At 45.1% G+C, this 16,821-nt stretch overlaps 1 protein-coding gene across 1 annotated transcript in view; it reads right to left on the bottom strand.

The window, feature by feature from the left end:
• PLPP3 (phospholipid phosphatase 3) overlaps nt 1-16,821 on the bottom strand; it is an 82,512-nt gene that overhangs the window by 27,110 nt on the left and 38,581 nt on the right. The window contains exon 2 of the mRNA XM_060139933.1: nt 14,211-14,368. Within this exon, the coding sequence (XP_059995916.1) occupies nt 14,211-14,368 (158 nt within the window). The remainder of the gene's footprint in view (nt 1-14,210; nt 14,369-16,821) is intronic.

Raw genomic sequence — 16,821 nt, 5'->3', positions numbered from 1 at the left:
ACAAAAGTGAGGCTGTAAAGGATATTTACGGACATAAGAGATATTCAGTACATCACTCCAAGTTATAATCTAGAATATCCCAATTTTCTATTTAAGTATACAGACATAAATAGGCACAGGAGAAAAGATTAATGTGCTAACACAGTCATTTTTTCCTTTTTTTAAAAAGTTCTACATGGCCATATAGTACTTTTGTAACAAGAAAAATATGCAGTCGAATATATTTATATGTAAATATATAATATATAAAAATACATAATATATAAAGATATATTATACACACACACGCATATATTTTAAAACAAAGAGAGAGACAAATAATGACTTAGCTATTGAAGAATCAAGATCATGGTCTGAGGGCCTAAGCACATTTCTGGATTCTGGGATTTGGGGTAAAGGATCACCAACAGTGATGTAATTTTACACCGGGCCTCGATCCGTGCCATGTCGAGCCACGGCTGAGGTTTCTGTGGGAAAGGGCGAATATGCCCCCAGACCCAGTCCTGGGTTTGAATCCAGGCTCTGCCACCTACCTGGCGTCCTTCTGAAATAACTTAAATCTCTGCAGTTACTGCCGGAAAGGTGGTAACATGGATGGGAAATGCCCTGTTGGGTCACAGAAAGTGATTCTTTCATTTTACTCTTTAGAAGTAGCGCGTGATGAAAAGAACACTGGCCTACAAACCAAGAAACTTTTATACAAGGCGCTTCAGATCATGCCCTTCCTCCCTCCCACAGTGCCTACTCCTTCATGCTTAGGGGCGATTTATCACTACTTTAAAGAGAAAAAAAAAAGGGCCACCAACTATTGATTATCTATTGCATACCAGTATTTATTTTTTATACACTTTATTTTATGAACTCCTCAGGACCACCAGGAGGTGGACTGAGGCTGGGGGAGGGAAAGCACCTTAACCCAAACTGTCGGGTTTTACATTAAGAACGGGGGGTGGGCAGCTGACTCAAAACGCCTCTGCTGCCTACACAGCCGAGGACCAGTTCTGCGCTGGTGATGCACCACCACACAGCCTGCTGCCCTTGTCTTAACTCCACGGCACAGCCCTGGCCACTTCCTGGATGCAACCAGAGTCCAGGGACAACGATGTTCAACTCACCACTCACCACAAAGTCCCTTTCACACTTCCTCACAGGGAAGGCTGATGAGCCACACTTGCCCTTTCAGGGAACAGAGAGCATGTTCACAACCACAGGGGAAGCAATAGACTGACACATCCGGGCAGTCCTTCTCAAAGTGTCCCGTCATTCTTTTACAGCTGGGGAAGGCGTCGAGGCTAGGGATCTGATCCAAGTCCAGGGATCCCAAGTCTGGGGGGAGGATGGCCACGAAATTCCAGCTGGGCCCAGGGGCGAGCAGGTGCAGTCGTGACAACAGCTACCAGCACTGCTAACATTTATACAGTGATTCTGTGTTCAAAAATACTTGATATTTCTAAGTGCTACCCTTTGGTTTCCTAGATCATATTGAGTTTCCTAGATCATATGACTCTATATTAGAGAGAGCTGATCAAAGGCCAGTCTGGTCTGGCATCCTGGCTTAGCCACTCCCTGGGAGAACAGGACGATCTGATGAATGAACAAATGAATGAAAGGGAGCAGGATGGTGGTCCTCACAGTTGTTTTATTGCAAAATTGGAAATGTCATCTAAACATTACTAAGAGTCCTTTGACAACATGCTGCAGAGATTAAAATCTGAGAAGCCTAGCCGGTCATAAATGAAAGGCTCCATTATATATGGAAGAAACTGAGGTCCAAATTAACTCACATCTAAAGATTAGACCCAGGTGTTCTAACCCTCCACCCAGCATTCTTTCCTACCATTCATGGTCTAATTCCCCTTTTGAACCTGTTTATACTTTTACCCTATGTAACCTTACAGGCTAACACATTCCAGATGTTTGTTACCACCATCATGTTCTCTCTTTCTTATTCTTCTTTATTTATAAATCATGCCCACGTGACGTTAGACCTGGGGGGGAAAAGCACTAAACTAGGAGTCAAGAGGCCAGGGCTCGAGTCCCTACTCACTGAGTGACTTGGGATAAGTTAGCTTCTCCATTTGCAAAACGAGGGCACTAGACTCCGTGACTCATTCCTTCATAACGGCAAAGACATTTATTCCCAGCTCTCCTGTGCCACCTCCACCAGTAGCCTCCCAACCAAACAAAGGTAATAATTAGTAGCAGAGGAACGGTACTTCCTCGGAGATGACACCACAGGCAAGGAGCAGAACCAAAGCCCCATGAATGATCCCTGCCCTTGGATTGCTCCCGAGTTCCTTGAGCCATCCACTGCCACAGATTAAGAAACTGTTTCTAAATCGGCATGGCCTGAGCGTGATTTCCTATCTGATGCTGAAAAAGAACATGTGGGTTCCCACTGCACATCAGCATCTCTTACATCATTTTATTGATGAATCTCAGGGGAGTCGCCTCTCTGCGTCAGCCATCTTAGGGAGAAAGGGTTTGATTACACCTCAAGGACTGTTTTCAGCTCTAACATCCCTACATTCTAAAACTGCAGTTTTCAGTGCCACAGTCTCGCAAATGGCAAGCTGCTAATTAAAAAGCTTCCTCCTCTCGTGGGAAGACGAAAAAGAGAATGTGTGATGGCCCCTCAAATTCCCAATAACAACCCTAATAATACTAGCAATCTTTTATGTTTCTTTAGCAACGTACAGTTTCACTTAATCTGCAACCTGTGAAGACAATATACCCAGTTTACAGGTGGGAATACTAAGGCACTGAGAAATAATGACTTATCTGAAGGATGTGAGGCTAGTAAGCTTACAGTGTTAAGAGCAGAGCCCAGGCATTCTGACTCTCAAGTTGAAAGACACACAGAAGAAACACATCGAGATCATTTTATTATTTCTATTGTTATTAAAAACAATTTCCACTGTAGAATGGCAACTGCATATTTTCGAGGACAGGACCAGGCTGAAGCCATTTAGCAGACACATGACTCCAGGACCACATGGCTTCTGGGGCAGCCCTGACAGATCTTGGAGTTAATGAGCAACAAATTATGTATTTTCTCCATCCCCTTGTACAGAAGGGTCGGGGAGTCGACAACACAGCCATAAATCATCATTATGAACCAGCCGGGTTTGGCTTCTTGTAATCCTAACCCTTAAAAGACCATTTAATGAAATTCGGGCTGCCCAAATACCTCGCTTCTGCAGAAGAGGCGAGGGCTTAAATTGTTCTCCAACACGTTACACACGTAACTCTGGAGTTCCAGATTTACTGCTTTCGGACTTTATTCATTACTCACAATGTTTTTATTCCCCGGTAATAAAATAAGCTCTTCCCTCCCCCTCCCTCTCCCCCCCTGCAAAGGCTCTGTCCCCACTCGGGCCCATACTCCTGCCCCTGGAGCCCTCATTTTTGCTTCAGTCAGCAAGGTTATGATATGTAAATTTCACGGCTGAGAAAAATGCCTTCAATGTGGATCCCTTTCTGAAACAGCAAGCAACAGATTCTGGGGGTGATGGCAGGCTGCCAGCGAGCAGAGAAGAATTCTCCCCTACCTGCCTTTTAAAGCACTTGGCACGGAATCTGGAAACTAATAAAGTGGGAAAGCATTGCAATTAAGCTACGAGTGGAGAGAAAGGGATCAGTCAATCAGTCCTTGCCGGAGAATGGCCACAGTCTGGAGGGAGGGAGTCTCCAACTCTCAGACAGCTCCTCTTCCTGTCTTTTCTGGTGTACAAGAGCTCAACTGGCCACATATTCACAAATATTGAACTGTTCCGGAGGAGAAATTTCGAGATACATTAGGAGAGACATTTTGGAAAGAAGAGAGCACATGGTGGTGAAAGAAGCACTGACTGTGGAGCCAGAAAAACCTTGGTCTGAATCCCATCTCTTACCTTGGACCTAAATAAGTGACTTCACCTCTCTGGGCTTAGGTCTCCTTGTCTATGAAATAAGAGTAATATCTTGCCATGTACACACTACTATAGTTAAAATAGATAGCCAACAAGGACCTACTGTATAGCACAGGGAACTCTCCTCAATATTCTGTAATAACCTAAATGTGAAAAGAATTTGAAAAAGAATAGATACATGTATATGAATAACGGAATCACTTTGCTGTACACCTAAAACTAACACAACATTGCTAATCAACTGTGCTCCAATATAAAATAAAATTATTTTTAAAAAGCTCAAAAAAAAGAGTAATCTCTACCTGACAGGATTGCCAGGGGATTCAAGAAGGTGGTATATCAGGGGCTTCCCTGATGGCACAGTGGTTGAGAGTCCGCCCGACGATGCAGGGGACACAGGTTCGTGCCCTGGTCCGGGAAGATCCCACATGCCGCGGAGCGGCTGGGCCCGTGAGCCATGGCCGCTGAGCCTGCGCATCCGGAGCCTGTGCTCCATAACGGGAGAGGCCACAGCAATGAGAGGCCCGCGTACCGCAAAAAAAAAAAAAAAAAAAAAAAAAAAAAAGAAGGTGGTATATCAAATGCCTAGCACCTAGCAGAAGAGCCATGCAAACACTGTTTTTTTTTCTGCCCTTGGAAAAAAGAGAAACAAAAAATTAACACAGGCATACCTCATTTTATTGTGCTTTGCAGATATTGTGAGGTCTTTTTTGTTGTTTGTTTTGTTGTTTTTTTTTTTTTACAAACTGAAGGTTTGTGGCAGCCCTGCGTTAAGCAAGTCTATCAGCACCATTTTTCCAACAGCATTTGCTCAATTCGTGTCTCTGTGTATTACGTTTTGGTGATACTCGTAATATTTCCAATTTTTTTATTACTTCATTATTTCATAATTATTTCATTATTATTATTTTTTTATTGTGATCTGTGTTCAGCGGTCTTTACTGTTACCACTGCAAAAAGCTTATGATTCCCGCAAGCCTCAGATGATTGTCAGCATTTTTTTAGCAATAAAGTGCTTTTTAATTCAGGCATATACATTGATTTTTAGAGATACTACGATTGCACACTTAATAGACTACGGTTTAGTGTAAACATAACTTTTACATGCACTGGGGAAACAAAATTTCGTGTGACTCGCTTTGTTGCAATATTCACTTTATTGCGATGATCTGCGACCGAACCTGCAATATCTGTAGGAAATGCCTGTACTTTTATACAAGTACATCTTTTCCAAGACAGTTCTAAGAGCCCCTTGGAAAGGAACATTCCACACTAAAGAATGTGGAAGTACCACCCCTCCAGGGTAGAACCAGAAAATATGGGTATGGAGATGTTGGTTTTGACCATTTTATCTAGGATGCCTTTTTCAGGGGAACAAAGCAGAAGGGAAGTCTAAATCCCAGGCAGCGAGGGCTATGTACAACAGTCCCCTCTATAGATTTTCCCAAGAAAAGACTTTTGCACACAGTGTCCCAACAATCCGTCTTTCAGAGCCTGAGAACTCATCTTCTTCCCCTGCTGAGTTTGAAGCACAAACTTCCCTATATTCTGATCTGCTTGAATGATAACATCTGCACAGCCTGTTATGGCTCACAAAACATTTCCCTATCCACTGTTATCTGCTTCTCACAACACCCTATGGATTACTAAATTATTATCCATACTTGGTGAGTATGACGAAGGCCAGAGAGGCCATTGAATCACCCTCAGGTACAAGGCAATGGGCAGTGGCAGGGCTGTCGCTGCAGCCTGGGCCTCCCGTGTTCTGTCCAATGGCGTCAAGCTAGCTTTCTCTTAGAAGCCCTAGCAGGTGGTGGCAGGATGGATGTCTCCAGGGAGACAGACGTTCCTTGAGCACCTGGGAAGGTCATGTAACCCTGTCAGGCACGTGCACATCTAGATCCCTGCCAGCCACAGAGCACCAAGCTCCCCCTTCACATCTCAGCTCTGTGGATTAATGAACTTCTCTCAGCCCAGAAGAGATTCATTCATTCAACAAACATTAAATGATGGAGAATAATGGAGAATCCTTTTCTTCACATTATTTCTCAGTCCCAAGGGAAAGGAAAAATGTAACGTATCTGGATCCTGCTTCTAAGGATGGAGATACACGTAGCTGTGTTTTCTTTGAGCTGAATTCTCCAACTACTACAAAAAAAATGCAGTATCTTTCGTGACGAGAAATAACTGATGAGAAATTTAATATCCCATTCTTCTCCCACTAGGTTGTCTTCAACCTCTTGGCAGGAGATCAGTGCCTGACAGATCGGGAAAGGCAATGGGAACCTAAATCTGTCCAAGGCCACCAGTGGAGATTCTGGGCTTTATGGGTAGGTCAAAACTCCAATATCTAGAATAATGGACAGCAAAGAAGCCAGAGAGAGGTCACCATAGAAGCTATGAATGGTTGAAATCAGTAGTGGCTGCCCTAAGCCCACAAGCTTTACAAGGAAGGCAGTTTGAAGCGTGAAGCATCGTATTTTCCAAAGTCAGGGACTCCCAGCCATGTGTCTCCTAGAGGACCAGCTGTGCCTATCCATGCAAGAGTCTCCCGACTGTTCTCTCTGTAACATTGCCTATTGCCTACCTCTCGTTCCTTTTGACCTTGAATTTCCTAACGTCCTTAATATCACCACTGTGCTTTTCTTCCTATTTCTCAAACACCTTTCTTCTTCCAGTGGCTCCACTTTTGGGTTCTACCAGATAAAGGTAGGTCTTCCTAGGATTGTATCCTTGCCTTTTCACTGTGATCTCAGCTGCTCCAATAGCTTCAATGATTACCCCTGTGAAGATGACCTTCAAAAGGGCACCTTTCTCTCTCTAGTTTCAGCTTACCATTTACCCCTATCAGTCTTGTTCCAATCTTCTGCCAAATCATCCAACTGGTTAGTTATCAAACCGATGTTATCAGCATGTCAACCTGACCAAGTCACACTCATTGTAACTTCTGCCCCAAACCTCACTTCTCTTCCCTTCATTCTCAAGATGTCACCAAACATAGAACTGCAAAGACAGGAAATCTTAGACCCCTCCGTCTCCTTTACCCCACTGTCATCAAATTCTGTTCATCTCACGTTTGCAAGGTGTCTCACATCCATTCTTGTCTCTCTCTTCCCCTTGTATTACCACCACTGTGGTTCGGGCCTCATCCTTAACCTTGGTTGGAAAATTGACCCAGTAGGCTGAAAATACTTTCATCCATCTCTAGGCAATTAACTGGAGTAAAAAGTCCTCAGCACTCAAGGAGTGTCACAGTCTTGCAGTTATCTCTTCCTACTTTATCTTTGTCTACTCCCTTACACTCTAGTTCTCCAGCCAAACGGGTCTGGCTCGACTACTCTTGAAAACACCCTATTGTTTCAGTCATGGTGAAGCCATCCCCTCTGCCTGGAGTATCAGGATCTCTGATGAAAGTCTCGCCTCTGCTTCAAAGTAGAGCTCAAGTGCCGACTAGTGCACTGGGTTAGAGTTTGGGCTCTTTTACTCAGGTGTCTTGGACAACTGAGCTCTAGGACTCTCAGCCCTCTTATGTGTACAAAGGGGGATGATATGATGACAGTACCAAGAGCTCAAGGGTTGCTGTGATATTAAATGGGACAAGTGCTCCATGAAGGATGATGATGATGGCGACGATGAAGCCTTCACCAATGAAAACAACCTTCAGTGATCTTCCTCTCAACTCCCATAGCACTTTATTTACACCTTAGACCATCTATAGCATTTGGCCTGTTTTGTCCTTGAAGCTCTCACCTCTCTGGGGCCCACCACCCTGCACAGCCCTGACTCTCCTCTAGCTCTCAGACCAATTCTTTAGTCTCCTTGAGGATCTAATGGTACGGTCAGTCTTGTACTTGCCCTGCTTCCCCTTTATACCATAAGCTCCAAGGACAGTATCTATGTCTTGTCTATCAGCTTCTAGGCCAAGAGGAAGCCTACAAGTTGCCTGCTTGTTCTAAGGAAGGTCTCACCCAGAGATTCTGCACAAACCACTTGCTACAAAACACCATCCCACACTGTCAACCTCGGGCAGCCATCTGCCCGGTGCTCTAGATGTTTCGTCTTCCTCTATACATTGAGCTCTCTATACCAGGAACTAAAGATTTTCTAGCTCACTAAATAAAGAGCGCTCTGCATAGCCCCTAGCACTGAGGGGGTCTTCAAGGTCAGTTCACGCGCCCGGCTCTGAAGCCAGACAGACCTGGGTTTTCATTCCTGCTCCCCATTCATTAAGCAGAGTAACCTCACACTAGCCACATCCTCCTTGTAAGCCTCAGGACCTTCCCTCATTTGTAAAATGGGGTAAATAATACCTACCCCCTGTAGCTGTTGAAGAGGACTTAAGATAAGGCATATTAGTTTCGGGCCCACTAGATAGTTCACCAATGGTATCCGATCCTCTACCCCATCCCCTAACACTAACTCACGCAAACAGATTTCCCAGCCCCCTAAGCATTATCACTTAAAGTGGAGAATATCACCACCTTCATATTCGACACATATTCCAAATAAACCTGAACCCTTAAGAGTGATAGTAACTAAGGAAGAATTTCTGCAGAGTATGGGGCATGGAGGGGAAAGGGAGAAACCTAAATCCTAACCTCCATGCCTGTGTTTGTTATATCGCAAATAGGGCCCCTTCCCCCACCTCACCCCCAGGGGTAAGAAGGTCTCAGAAGAACTCTGTAGCTGTCTGATCCGGGATGACACAGTTGAAGGATTAACAGGGCCACTCTCTGTTGGTGGTCTTGATAATTGCACAGATGTAGTGGATTGTAAACTGGGGAACTGGGTCTCCCACCAAGGCACCACTGGGCCAGCTCGACTTCATGTTTTTCAGAGTTGAAGACTCGACTAACTTTTAATGAGGAAGCAATCTTGGGGAACCTTGTTTTCTTGGCAGTGCTCTCTCAGATAAAGGGAGATGGCGGGGTGGGGAGGAAGTAATGAAGTCCAGATGTGGGCAAACTGAAGCCTGATCCTGAATAAACAAGTCTCGGAGCTATAAGCTCTTCTTCTTGTCTCTCCAGCTAGAAATGTGCATGTGGTAGAGAGCAGGCCCCCACGTGCATCAAGGACCACAGGGAAGATTTTAGGGAGATAAACAGGACACTTGTCCCTGCTTCCTAGATCCTCTGACATCTTTTGCCCTAATGCTTGTGAGTTTCTGCCCAAAATGCATGACCTCCTCTGTGATTTTCACAAACACGTATATTGAGCACCCAAGTCTGTGCCTTGCACTAGCAATACAAAATCAAATCAGACCGGTCCCTACCGTGATGCAGCTAGCAGGATAACGAGGAAACAGACAATCAAACAGACATGACAGTTCAGCACAGTGACTGCAACGATAGCGGTGGGCCCGGGGACCTCTGGGACCTTTGGAAGGTGGGGGGAGGAGGCAGCCAAGGGATGCTTCCTGGAGAAGAGGTGATATTTGCTTGGTGTTTATTTAGTACTTACCATGTGCAGGAGGAAAAGACCTGATCTCTGCCTTGCAGGAACCTGTTATCTAGCTGGGAGACAAGATGTGGACACATTACAAGGCGATGTGTATTGAAGGTGCTATTCGTCTGCTTGAGATGGGGCAGCTTCTGGAAGTTTAGCGACAAGAGACAACACACAGATTGTTGCGCTGAGGTTCAACACTGCACCCCCAGCACCTGCCACGCCCTGGGGGCTTGATAAGTAATTGTGGAAGGGGAGGCAGCCTTTAGAAGGTAGCAGTGGTGTCATTATTTTTCTTAAAAGCCTTGCCTTAGGATCCAGAGGACTACTGGTCTGGCCCTGCCACTCCGTAGTTATGGGAAAGTCACTTCCTATCTTGACTCCCAGTTGCCTTAGCTGTACCAATCTACCCCCTAGAATCACTACCAAGTACAAGTGAAAGAACATGCATACGAAGGCTTTGTATGCACAGTACAAAGGCTACGGTAGACACTACAGAAAAAAAAAGGCTGATTCTCACTGATGACACACATACTGTCACTTGATTTGACTCCCAGAACTAGCCTATGGCGTTGGTGAACCATTGTCACCAATTTACAGTAAAGGAAGGTATAGCTCTTTTCCAAAGGGGTCCATGGATTGCTCGAAGTTGACGGACAAGTCACAGAATGGATAAGCTCAGAAGTCAGGCCGTGAACCTCAATCAGATGATGACAAAGCCCGAGCTTTTTCTCTAGTTAGGAATATCATGACAGAGGTCAAAATCAATGGGATCTGAGGAAAAGGAGTGTTTTTACGGCCAGAGGGAGAAGGGGATTCACTTGTGATCCATCGTGCTTCAACTCCTAGATATTAAGAATCTTCATTAAACCCCTTTCAGGGTCTGACCGAGGCAAGCACTGAGCTCATGTTTATTTAAAAAGAATACTAAGCATTTTTCCATATTAAGATCTTTGCCCATAATTCCCTTCACAGCGCGGTACAAGGCAAATCGAGAGAAGGCTAGATAGGAAATGATATGTACTGCTTTCGCTCCTGATCTCACTGCTGTAGAGTCACTAAACCCTTACAAGGCAGGGATAGGAACCACTGCCTTGTGGATTTAGAAGGAATTCCTATTATGCTATAATTCCAGAATCTGTGATACATCTGAAAAAGAGGTCAAAATGACTAGATTTTTCCACATCTCCTGCCATAGAAAGGTGTCTGCTTTCTCTATAACTTCTGATTCGTGCATCTTTAAACCACACTCTAAACCCCGCTGGCATGAGATTCCTTTGTTGTGGGGACTCCTCAGACTGGAACAAGGGCATCCTAATCAGTAAAGGCTTCTCCTGTTGTTTTAAACAAATCTGACACTCGGTGGGAGGAGACCGGGGCAGCAAGTAGCAGGATGATTAGATTTCCAGCTCTGGGTACCCCCTCCACCCTCCCTGACTGTCATTCACGCCCTCTGATCAGAAGCAGATTCTGGCCGGGGCCAGCCAGGCTCTCTGGCCGGTCACAGTGGGAGAGAGGGGTTGCTATCGTTGTTGAATTCAAGTCGTATAGCTTTTCCAGAATTGAGACTATATATGAATGGGAATTAGTCACTTTTCCTCTGAGGTCTTTGCTTTTCCTTTTTCCCCTGAGTGCTCCGGTCCTTAATGGCAGGTGAGCAGGCAAGCAGACCTCATTAGGAGCCCACCTCTCACACATGCCTCCAGCTGAAATGCAGGGGCAGCTGGATCAGGAGGTAAAAGTTTTCTTGCAAAGAGCACTGGAACGAGAGTCAAGACACCCGGTTTCTGACGAATAAACTACAAGGAAAGAGCGGGAGATGTGACGAGTGCAAAGGCTGGAAGTCATTTCCTGATTCTACTTATACCGGGTATGAGGTCTTGGCTAAGTCACTTCACAACTTTTTGACTGTTTACTCATTTACAATAAAAATAGTGAACATTTACCTACTATACTGCTTGTGTCGGGCCTTAAGTTACTTTCCATACTTTAGCTCATTTATTTCTGAAAACCTTCATAAGTAGACATATAATGTCCATTTCACAGATGAGCCCACTGAAGCGCAGTGAGGTTCATTAATTTGCTACACGTTCCATAGCAGAGGAGCTCAGGGATGAACCAGCGCTTATGACTTTAACCCCATGAGAAACTGAGACACCAGAAAATCTCGTGTCAGGGTGGCGGGGTTTCTACGAGGGCAAAAGGCTTGAACACGGTCTCAGGTTTCCATGGCACAACAGTAGCCCCTGACAAAGGACACCAATTATTACCGCATTTGCTTGGCTGGCCTTTTTCAGAACCAGACGGAAGCCCGACCAATCCTATTTTGCTGACCCTGTGTGGGAGAAGGAAACATCGCTGCCGCCCATCCTATATAACCAAGGCCACAGCACATGACCATTTCCAGGAAACCTGGGAGGTCAGGGAGCATTTTAATTAAAACATCCACGTGACATGAGGAGAGAGGCCAGCCACAACTAAGCTCTTCAAAGCAGATTTTTCTTAGAAACACTAGCATCTTGTGAGGAAGAAGGGGCTCTTGGCAAACAGCAGGGAAAGAGCTGCTGACCAGGAATTTTGCTTGAGAAAGGAAGGATGGAAGAGACACGTGGACCTCAAAGAAGCCACTTGAGCACGCTGGGTCCACCCAGCCCACTGCAGCCGAGCATGTGCCCACGGAAGGGACGGCATTTGATTTCCACAGCAATCCCCAGGAGTGAAGTCAAAGAACACTCTCATTTTACAGACGAGGAAAACGAGGCCTAGAAGAACCAGGGATTCACCTAATTCACGTAGCCAGAGGGGCCCAAGGCCTCTGAGGAGTGTCTCTCTCCAGGGCGCCACATCTAGGAGCAGCCCACTAGGCAAGCCACTGATAATCGCACGTAAAGAGTACGAAGATCACAGAACATCCCTGTCACTATGCTATTCTTATCTCAAGCCCTCCCGGGTTAGAGTCAGCTTCTAAAAGCATTCAATTAACTGAGCCTCCAAGTGTCAAAAAACACCTGTTCAAACCTTAGCACAAGATACTGTATTAAGTATTCAAATGCTTTTTCCAGGCAAAGCCATTCTTCCTAGAGAACTCAACCCCACACTGTTAATTTGGAGCAAAGAATAAAATTAGATTTCATATTTCTCAGCTTTTGAACACAGAGATCCTTAGTCCACCTTTAAGAAACTACCGCAGTTGCCAAATGGACGGCTTTTCTTTTAAAGGCTGGAAAGAATTCTACTCGCCTCCCTGCCCCCTCCCCAACGTCAAACTGTTGATTGCGCGCCTCGTTTACGATGTTATTAAAAAACAAACAGGGGTCTCAAAGTTATCACAAACCCCCAGAGTGGGGAAGTCAAAAGAAAAACTTCATGCACTGTGCTCCATGGCCATCGGCAGCTTGCATTTGATGCAGAGAAGGCAACAGTCGCTAACTGCCCATCCCACTGAGCACGTGGATAGGATAGCCAACCTCCAAGCCTAAATCAAGCCTGCAAGATGGACAGAGGTTTGGGAATAGCCAGGTTTAGTCTTGAATTTTTACTTGCTTTACACTTTGAGCATGTCACTGAATCCCTCCAAGCTTCTGATCTTCCATTTGAATGCGGGGGATACTAAGCCCTTATTTCACATGCAGTGTTCTTAATATTAACTCCTTCCTTCTTGGCTTGCTGTTACAGGCCAAAGATAAGCTTCCAGGCTAGGATGAATACAAAGATGACTCAAGGATTTGAAACAAAGATTTTCGATCTTGGTGGATGTGATGCCTCTCCCTTTGCCCATTTGGCTCAAGTTCAAGGACAAAGAAAAAATTTAGAAAATATTGGAGGTGTGGAATGGATGGCTGCGAAAATGTATGAACTACAGATTATAAGACTGGAACACCCTCAGTTACTCTCCCCCTCCCCTGCCCTAAATGGACACGTCTGAAACAGGGCAGTGACCAAGTAAAGCCCAGATAGACCATACCCTGATTCCCATGAGGCTACCATTGCTCAAAGTAACTCTGGACCTTGTCAAGTCGGTGGCACATTCTGGCATCTTCAATGAGGGCTTCATCCTCTAAGGGAAGATCTGGATGTAAGTCTAGATTTTACACTGGCTTATGAGCAACTTGGCCGGCAATTAAGAGTTTGCCAATTACTTCAATATTCATGATCTCTTTTACTTCTGACTGCAAAGTTTTGAAGCAAGATGGTCACCCCTGATTTTAAAGACGTACAGTACTGGAACGAGATTTTAAAGACGTACAGCTTGGCAGTGGAGGGCCAGGTCTAGAACCTAGGTCCCTGGATTGCAAGTCTCATTCTATTTTCACTTTGACACTACAGTCCCTGGATGAGAGAATTAAACAATACGCCAGAGAATGTCAGTGGCATTACCACTGTCAGAGCAGCACCACGAGAGTGTGGAAAGAACACAGAAAAGGCCTGAGATATTTGGTAAGGTATTACCCCCGTCCTCTGGGGCTGATTTATAGCACAGTGGCTAAGAGCTCAGACTCTGGGGTAAGGGACAATAGGTTGAAATCCCAACTCAACCACTCATTAACTAAGTGACCTTGGGCAAATTATTTTTACTCTGCGGACCTCAGCTTCTTAATTTGTAGAAGAAAGATAAGAACGATATCTAGACTTTGTTAGATTGTTGTAAGGATAAGGTATGCAAAGCATTGTAGAAGGTTGCTTAGCATACTTTTGTAATACTTATATATATATTTAGTATTTTAAAATACTTTTAGTAATAGTATTAACTGCATGAAACAGTGTTAATCAAATGAAATTCTACTTGATCTTCCAAACCTCTACTAGCTCGGATAGTCCACGACGTGCTTTGCGCACGGCGGTCTGGGCGCTTACCGCGAGGATGGCGATGACAATCCCCACGGCGCAGAGCACAGCATCATTGATTGTCTCACCGGTTTTCAGCGGGTACTTGATGCTCTCGTCATTGCAGTAAAACCCCCGGTGGTAAGGCTTGATGGTGCTTGTCTCAATGATGATGAAGGGCAGGCCCGCTGGACCAGACGGAACCATCATCACATATACCAGAAAAAAACAAGAGAGAGGGAAAAACATCAGTGCGAGGAGGCCAAAGAAGAATGACCTACAGCAAAGACCACCCCAGATAACAACATTGATGGCAATGGTAATTCCTTGCATTTGATCTACAGCCTACAGAGAGGCTTCTCTACGTGCACCCCCTTCCCTCCTTTAGTTGCCACTAAGAAGGGCGTGGTGTGATCCTCTTGCCTTGTCCAAGAGCACAGAGGGAGGCGGTGGAAGTGGCAGGGCAGGAGCTTTTCCACTGCTCTACAACATCCTGCTAAAAATCAAAGCCCGATTTGTAATTATTACTAACAAAGCCCCAAATCTAATGATGTCTCATGATGCCTCCAAGTGCCTTCCTCTCTTAAGTCAATCATTTCCCCCTTGAGAAGCTCATGCCAAGACTTTGTGGCTTGGAATTCTGAAGACTCTGGAATCAGACAGACAACCTGAACTTGCACCCCAGATCCACCACTTCCTAGCAATGTGACATCTGGTTCTCTCTCCATCTTCCTGAGCCTCAGTTTCCCCACAAATGAATTGTGGTGATGACTAAAGGGGAATAGGAAACAAAGCACATAAAACTCCTAGTACAGTGTTCGCGCATAGTAGCTGCTTAGCGAATGCCATTTCCAGTGCTTTTCTTTCACTGTTCAAAGAGTCTTTGACAAGACTGAGCAGAGCTGAGCTGGGCCCTCCTGCCTACAGACCTGGAGCAGAGCCCAAGGGCATCAGGGGTACCGAGGCACTCTTGCAGCTGCTGCTAGTTTATCAATGTCCAGCTCAGTTGCCATTCTCTTAAAGGTCATGGAAAATGGATTCCATCACCTGCCAGGAAAGGCCCTCATAAGCCTGAAGCAAAAAGTGAAGGCCCACAATATCTCTTTCTTGGACACGGCGGCAGCTTCCAAATTGGTCTCCTGGCCTTCTGTGCCTCTTACCCACATCCACCAGTTTGCTTCCTGACCGTAAGTATGTCGTGGCCACGCTCAAGCTTCTTCAATGTTTCCCCATGGCACAGGACAAGATGACATCCGTAAGTATGACCTCCAGAGTTCCCCACGACCTGAACCTCCTTGACACACCCTCCAACAAAACAGGACACAGAGCCTCTGTCTTGGTTCATGCTCTTCTTTAGGCTGGAAAGACACTTCCTCCCCTATATCCAAAGTCACTACCTAGCCCCAAGGCCACCTCACAATGGTGAGTAAAAGGTAAAGTAAAAGTGCAAGGTGAGCCATGGAATGTCAGGCTAAGGAAGACCACGAAAACCACCTTGTCGATGATAACAGCCCACCACTGCTGTGCACTAACAACAGGTGACGTATTTTGCAACCATTTTTGCATTGACTCTTCCAACAACCCTGAGCAGTCATTTTAAAATCACTTAAGCACTACTATCACTCATCTGCCAGTGGAGAGGATAGAGGCTCAGAACGAATGCTTAGCTCACTCAGGGTCTCTCAATCCACCCCAAAGTGCCCAAATCCCTAATTTAACTTTGCAAATTGGTTTCATCCATATATGAATTTCATTAGTGGAAAAAAAAAAACCCACGATAAGCAGCCGTTTAAAAGATAAGATTCCATTTTCATGTTTTTCAAAAAGAATTAAGCTCACGTCATGTGGCTCGAAGGCCCGGACGGCCTCTTAAAGAAAAAAATATATATATACCATGAACTCTGCAGTTTTTCAATGACTTTGGTCCAGACTGGCAGCGATAAAAACGCTCACTTTCTAAAAAGTGTATTTATGTATCACTGTGCATACACACATGGATTTATTTGGTTTTATTCTTTGGATTTATTTGAATTCTACGGCTATTTATTTTGTGACCCCCCCCAACTGCTTCCTGCTAGAACAACAATTTACTTTATCAAATTCATACTGGTGCTTTGAAAAGAAAGCCCAGCCGCACACCGCAGCGCTGTGCCTGACCTTCGGAGAGTAAACACAGAGGGGCCCTGGAAGGCAACAACTATTAGCTCTGCGATGGAGAAAAGGAAGAAAGGGAAACAGGGAATCCATGTTCTGGCTTCGAGATGGCAAGTGCGGTTAGCTGATCTTCTCGGGTTGGGGGCTGGGAGAGAAAAGATATCACGTGGGCCTGAGCCGTCTTCATTCCACTGCCTAAACATTTTGAAATGTGGCCAAGTTGGCTATGAAAAGGAGCTGTGAAGCCAGCAGCATGATATTAATAGTCCACTTTTAAAGTTCCACACATCGTGATAAACACCGTTAGCTTCACATCTGAGCCCGGTCACAGTCTCTGTGGTGCCAAGGAGCCAGAGCGTTGCTAATAAAAGGAAGGGAACAGACCCCAAGTTCCTTACATTTGTGCTCCGCTCCTAAGGCCCCCAGCTTCTATTTTTACTAGTGTTCACATGATAGGCCTGTAAAACATATGTTCCTAAGGACAATA

Source organism: Lagenorhynchus albirostris, chromosome 2 (assembly GCF_949774975.1).
Source record: "Lagenorhynchus albirostris chromosome 2, mLagAlb1.1, whole genome shotgun sequence".
Taxonomy (NCBI): Eukaryota; Metazoa; Chordata; class Mammalia; order Artiodactyla; family Delphinidae; genus Lagenorhynchus; species Lagenorhynchus albirostris.
The sequence above is the reverse complement of the archived record's forward strand: the minus strand, read 5'-3'. Positions and strand labels throughout refer to the sequence as shown.